The sequence below is a fragment of the Leptonotus elevatus genome, chromosome 15 (genome assembly GCF_054856555.1).
Source record: "Leptonotus elevatus isolate MCC_2025b chromosome 15, RoL_Lele_1.0, whole genome shotgun sequence".
In the NCBI taxonomy this organism is placed as follows: domain Eukaryota; kingdom Metazoa; phylum Chordata; class Actinopteri; order Syngnathiformes; family Syngnathidae; genus Leptonotus; species Leptonotus elevatus.
The window spans coordinates 15,864,474-15,870,704 of record NC_141253.1 but is presented as its reverse complement, the minus strand read 5'-3'; the positions used below and the strand labels follow the sequence as shown (position 1 = coordinate 15,870,704).

At 39.6% G+C, this 6,231-nt stretch overlaps 1 protein-coding gene across 1 annotated transcript; it reads right to left on the bottom strand.

Moving 5' to 3' along the window:
• Positions 1-978: 978 nt before the first annotated feature.
• ccnb1 (cyclin B1) lies at positions 979-5,851 on the bottom strand. Its single transcript, XM_086096570.1, has 9 exons — positions 5,690-5,851; positions 5,355-5,486; positions 4,980-5,069; positions 4,702-4,899; positions 4,345-4,503; positions 4,037-4,273; positions 3,816-3,956; positions 1,455-1,565; positions 979-1,382 (listed from the first exon to the last, which is right to left on the bottom strand). Exons 1-9 carry the CDS (start codon positions 5,708-5,710, stop codon positions 1,278-1,280), a joined length of 1,194 nt encoding a protein of 397 aa, XP_085952696.1. The 5' UTR covers positions 5,711-5,851; the 3' UTR covers positions 979-1,277.
• Positions 5,852-6,231: the final 380 nt, after the last annotated feature.

Here is a 6,231-nt window from a genome sequence, read left to right as displayed (position 1 = left end):
ACTGTTTAGAAACAGTCACAATCTAAATTTGATCAATGCACTTGTTACAATTCAAAAAGCTGATGTCCTTTTGGGTGCGACTAGAGCATAACAGTACAGCAAAGCTCAGGAGCAAGTCTCAACCAAAACAGCCATTAAACCTTTAGCAGGAGACCTTCCAGGAGTGATGTTCTTGTGAGCCTGATGAAGACAGTGACTTAGGTCATGTATACAGCAGGTGTTGCTGCTCAGAAAGGCTCTCTGTAGGCCTCCAGGGAATGTATGATGGATTGGGGTCAAACTGTACCTCCAGGGTCTCAGCTGCGAGTGTGGCCATAAAAACACTTGGGCACTAGCATACTCTGTCAATTAGCCTTTAAAAAAAAATAATAATAATGAATTAAGTCGCATGGCATAATCAACTTCCACATGGCGCTATGACCCAATATACTGTTTTAGTAGATACAGAGCTCAATGAGTGGATAATTTGACTATAAAGCCTAGCCAAGTCTGAGTTAGTTTATATAAAAATAAATTTAAAAAAAAAAGTATATAAAGTTATTTAACTTTAACATATCAGCAATCATTACTTTTACAGCAATATTTAAATACTGCCAATGGTATGTACACTAAAGTTCATAAATTTAAAAATAAAATACCACACAAAAAAAAAAATAATAATAGCCAGCTTGACAATTGTAGAGGAAAAACAAACAAAACCATCTAGAGAAGTAGTTTTATATTTCTACACATTAAATGCAAAGAGGGCCTGATTGTGTCAAAACCCAGAGTGGAAAAATAGTGTATTAGGTTACGCAATAGAAATTTACCATTACAGCGCAAGACTATTGCAAATGCTTTACAGGATTTTAAAGTAAAGAGTACCCTCTGCTGGTAGGAAACCCAAAGTACAGTGCCACGCGTGAACTCAACATGCAGTCGTATGTAGTTGAGCCAACATCAACCTCTAGTGGTGAACAAAATGTAAAATAATCAAACTTCTGGTCAAAACATTTAATTTGAAACAGTCAAAAATGTAAAGCACATTGAACGTTTGCTGTACATGGTACATAAGTTGAACAACAGTGTATGAACAGCATATTTGCAATTACGTCTAGAGAAGTCTTTGGGGGCAAACATTAGTAACAACTTGCAAATGCATAACCTGGTGCAGGTGTAAAAATCTGGAACATGAAACTCTAAGTCAATCTTTACACAGACATATTTAAAAGGGATTAAAAGCAGCATAAAATTGATTAAAAAGAGTAGGGGACAAATCTGTACAAAAAAAAAAAAACTCACTTTGAGATTTGCGTCGCAAGCTCTTTGACTACAGAACTCTTCAGATGGGCGATTGTTGCAATCCTCATCTGCTTTGATGTAGAGTACTTTTCTTTGACAGCCTGTGAAGTCAGATCAGAACCTTCATACATTGGTCTGTAATTTAAGTGAAGACAAAAAGGTCAGCCTCTTACCATATGCTTAGTTTGTCCTTCATTCACCTTCACAACAATTCTGGCAATGTGGGCCATGACTGGGACCAAACTGTCCAAGGTGTAGTCCATGTAATGCTGCAGCGTTGCATCCTGAAGAGAATTCACATGCATTCTCACTTCACTCAGGTGGCTCTACTGCTACAATGAAAAGTATACATGTCTCCAGAATGAGAATTATATTTTAAAATGCTATCAAAGAGTGGGAATTTTTTGTTTCTTTGGCTAGAATAGAGAAAAGTGTGTGGCAGTCTCAAGTACATTGCCAGCGCTGCGCGCCACTGGCCCAATGCATACAAGCGCAGCACTTTCCCCCACACATGCATTCATATAACCACTAGATCAAAAGGTGTCAGAGTCTGGTTCTGAGACCTGCATGTTTCTCTACTCCAACACACCCGAGTCAATGATCATTATCTGGCTCCTGCAGAGCTGAAATATGAACTAGCAGTGTTGAATGTGGGAAACTTCTAAAACATGCAGGACTCAGGCCCTTGAGGACCAGACTGACATCACTGCACTAGATTAAGTCTCAACTGGTTGAAAGCAAACACCTAGCCGCCATCTTGAATCAGGAGTCTCCTAGACACTTTTATTTGAGGTACTATAAAAGCTTAGCTCAAATTGTGCACCGATTGATTGAAACAGACATGAGGTTTTGATGGCACTTGTGTACCCAGACACATGGGTAATTTTAAAAATGGCTTGCCTTTAACACTAAAATGTAAGACCAATGTTGAATTTAAGCATTAAGTTGCAATTTTTTTTTCTCATGTTTTGAAAACAGCTGCTTGTTACTTAAGGGGAGAATAAATTTTGCTTGCGCGTTAGTAAATCAGTTCTATAAAGGGTTCCCTTGCTACAACATTCACTTTCCGTGGCCTCGCTCATTTGTAAAGTAGTATACCCATTTATTTTATGAAGGCTCGAATATTTAAATAACAGAAAAGTGTGTGGTGAGGAGTTTCGAAGCCTTAAAATATTTCCCAGCATTAAATGAGGGAACCATTATTCTTAACTCTTTGACCGCCAAAAAAAGTTTAGTAAAATCCAAATGAGTGCCGCCAAAGACGTTCACTGTTTTTTTGGGGGGGGTGGGAAGGGGGGTAGGAAAGCCTTGGCAAGCTGTGCTGAAAGTATCAAGCAGGTAGTTAGTATAATGCCTATTTTTGGGCACTAGATGGCAGCGATGACTCTTTGGACAAGATCGGGTAGGCGTCAGTAGAAGACGTGAGGCAGAGCTAGAGTGTTGAGGGGAGAATGGCGACCGGTTGCAAGCAGCTCACGCTTGAGCATTTTTTTCTTCAAAAGACGAAAAGCATCGACCAATGCTAAAGAGCACATTGATGATGATTATGGTGACTCCGAGGTTGGAAGCTTTGACGCGGCGGCTTCGATCACGTCGTAAATCCTCACCGGCTAGCGATGCTAACGGCGGAACTTCTGCACAGGCAGACGTTCAATCGGACGATGAAGAGTACCCCGAGTCCAATGCATAGTCATCGGAGGAGTGGGTACAGTCTGATCACGGAGAAGACACTGGTTCTGGACTACGATGCCACCATGAATGGAGTGGAAAAGCTGGATCAGAACATCTCTTACCACCCGGTATATGAACTGAAGGACATGAGGAAACCAGACGTAACACCAGGTCAACGTATCATGATCCTGAGAGTAGACTTTATGACAACATGGCCAAACACACTGCAGTGTATATACCTGCTACTCCCCGGAAAAAAAGGCCGGCAAGAAAGTGCACGCGAAGGGGCAATTGCAGTGAAACTAATCTGGGAGTTTTACACAATATACCTCACAAAAAGAAAAGCTGTGTAGTTGAAACTACCACAGTTGCACACATTTGTTAATAGTTACTGTTGAATGTAAATAAATTTATTTTGCTATCAAAAAACACTTTTTCCATTGTTGGTGGCATCATGCATGGAAAAAAAAAAAGTGTCAAATTCACTAGAGTGCATGAATTAATAGTCACACTAAAAGCTTGATTTCTCCATATTTTGGTCCAAAACAAACCTATTTTCTATTGTTGATTACTGAAAAACGGAATAAGGTAGAAACAAAACTTTTTTTTTTCTGATGAAAGTTCAATCTTTCATTTGGTAGTATCTGTGTTTCCATAGTCCAAAATTTTCCGTGGACCTTGAAAGATCAGTCAAAATGCTTAAATCAGCAGGCAACCACATCTCTTTTCTGAAAATGCTTGGCAGTCAAAGAGTTTAAAAAAAACACGTCAATTGATGCGCAATAAAGAGTACATTACAAGTTTTTTTTAAGTCGATAGGCCCCAGAAATACTGATCATGTAAAGCCCAACTGCAACACTCACCCATTCACCGGCATCCATGAGCTTGAGTGTAAGAGCCAAAGCTGCGCTTGCAGTCATTGAAGGTGGGTAATGAACCATTTCGTAGTCAACCATAGTCAGCTCAAGCAAATATTTTGCCATTGTGTGTTGCTCTGCAGTCACCTTTGAAGACATGTCAGACAGTTAATATTTAAAAGCTTTTTTTTTTTAATATATATATTTTTTTTTAAACTGTAACAAACTTCATGAATCTTTGAAGCTCTCCTGAGAAAGTGCAGGGGAAGAGGGCGACCGAGTTGAAATTTCAGCACACGCAGGATCATCATTTCCATCTCTCGGATTTGGGCAGTCGTGTAAGCCTGGTCTGTCACCAAGGCGAAGTCCATGATCTCTGGTGGATACATCTCCTCATACTTCGAAGCAAGGAACATGGCAGACACGCCGACAAGCTGCAACTTATTCTTGGTGACTGGGTTGTCCTTTGAAAGTGAAAACAGATTTGTTAGTCACATTTGACATTTTACAAAGCAAGCACTCCATGAAGATTTACCTGAAGAAAGCGGTCAATTAGTCCCACAGTCATGTACATTGTCTCCTGCAGCAGGCGGAACTTCATTGCTACTTGGACTAGCCAGTCAATAAGTATGGCCCGCATATTGCCGGTTACTTCCTGGCCATTAAGATAACTGGGTCGGACATTCTGCTCAGCCTAAAGGGGGGAACAGACAACTTGACATCTTTGCAAAGTGTCATCTTAATAAAGTAGTGTTATAGCTCAAACTTCCAAGTCAAATATGCATTAAGCTGTAAGTGTTAAAAATATTTTTTTAAAAAAAAACTTTAAAATTTTTCAATGAAGCCCCAGTTAATAGACAAATTTGTTTAACAACTCAAATTAATTTCTCACCTCCAGCTGACGCAGATACTTGTATATATCCTTTACATAGTCACTGCAGAGCATAGGGTTGTCACTGTCATCGGCATCCACATCTTTGACAGTACTGTACAGAATGACATCAGAAAATGCCTGACACAAGTCAGCCGGCTCACAGCCTGAAGTCTCCATTGGAGTAGGCGATACAGACTCAGGTACCAGCGGCTCAACCTAACAGCCATGAAGGGGTGGTTTATCAGTTCAAATGCTACAAATTTGACAACCTCTGATTGATTAGAATTACAATTTACCTTTGCCACAGTAACATTTTTTGGTTTGGGCTCAGCCTTTTCAGTCACAACGGGAGGCTTGGTCTTTTTAACAGCCTGGGCCTTAACTACCTAAAAGTGGACACCAGAATCAAATATTACACAGTGACTAATATGTATTCAAAACATGCAATGTGGAAAAAAAAATTTAAACTAACATGTAGCTAAGCAACAGACATTTACTACACTAAAAACACAGTTTCTCAACTGGGGCATGCTTCAGAAATGGTGGGGCATTTTAAGATGGCCGCAGGGTTTTGATCATAGCAGTTACAAAAATGTGGCTATAAAAATGCTAAACGCTTTAGTTGAGCAGTTATTAAAACTAGATTACAGTAGTTGGGAAAAATACATTACCTTTTTCTGGGGCTCTTTGTTAACTGGGACGTTACCAAGGTCCCCAAGAGCGGCTCTACTTTTAAGTGTGGGCCCAGTGACTGAGCATGTCTTTTTTCCAGCGAGGTCAGTTCTGGTGGAAGCCAAGCGGTTCTAAAGACAACGGGGGGGAAACGAAGCAAAAGTTGATCAATTTAGAAGTTACCGTCAAATATGACAGACGAAAGGAAATAAAACAACGAAAAGCAACAAGTGTACAGAAACAGAATCACGAGCACGAACATGTTAAGAATAAGATCAAACGAAAGTTCAACATTTACGCCGCTGCCACGTCGATAGATTTGTAAATTACTTACTCTGGTAACACGAAATGCCATGTTTGGTCGTTGCTTCTCTGACTCAGCGTTCGGTAGACTGCGATGCACAAAGCACTTTGATAGGGAGCTGCTTGTCTTGGTTTAAATCCTTGCACGCTGCTACCTGATTGGCTGGCTCAAACTGTTGGAGCACCTGATTGGTCGAACGCATCTGCTCTAGATGCGCTCCCAAGACTCCGGCAAAAAAAAAGAGCGAAAAATGAAAAAAAGATGATAGTTAAAAACATAAGACATAAATAAATACAACCCCCTAGCCTGATATGATAAACATCAAATATAAATATATACATACAAATATCGGTTATTATAAACAGTCTTTGGATTCTGATGGTCACGTGGCCTTCACTTCACTTCCTTTTCCTGTTTTTCTGTGACGTAAGTATGTTACACGCACACAAAAATCAAACCATCTGTAGGCTCTATCACTCTATCAAAATATTTGCTAAATAAAATAAAATAAAATACAAATAATAAATTAAAAAAAGTTAAGGATTAAGGATTTCGTTTCATTTTTCATATCA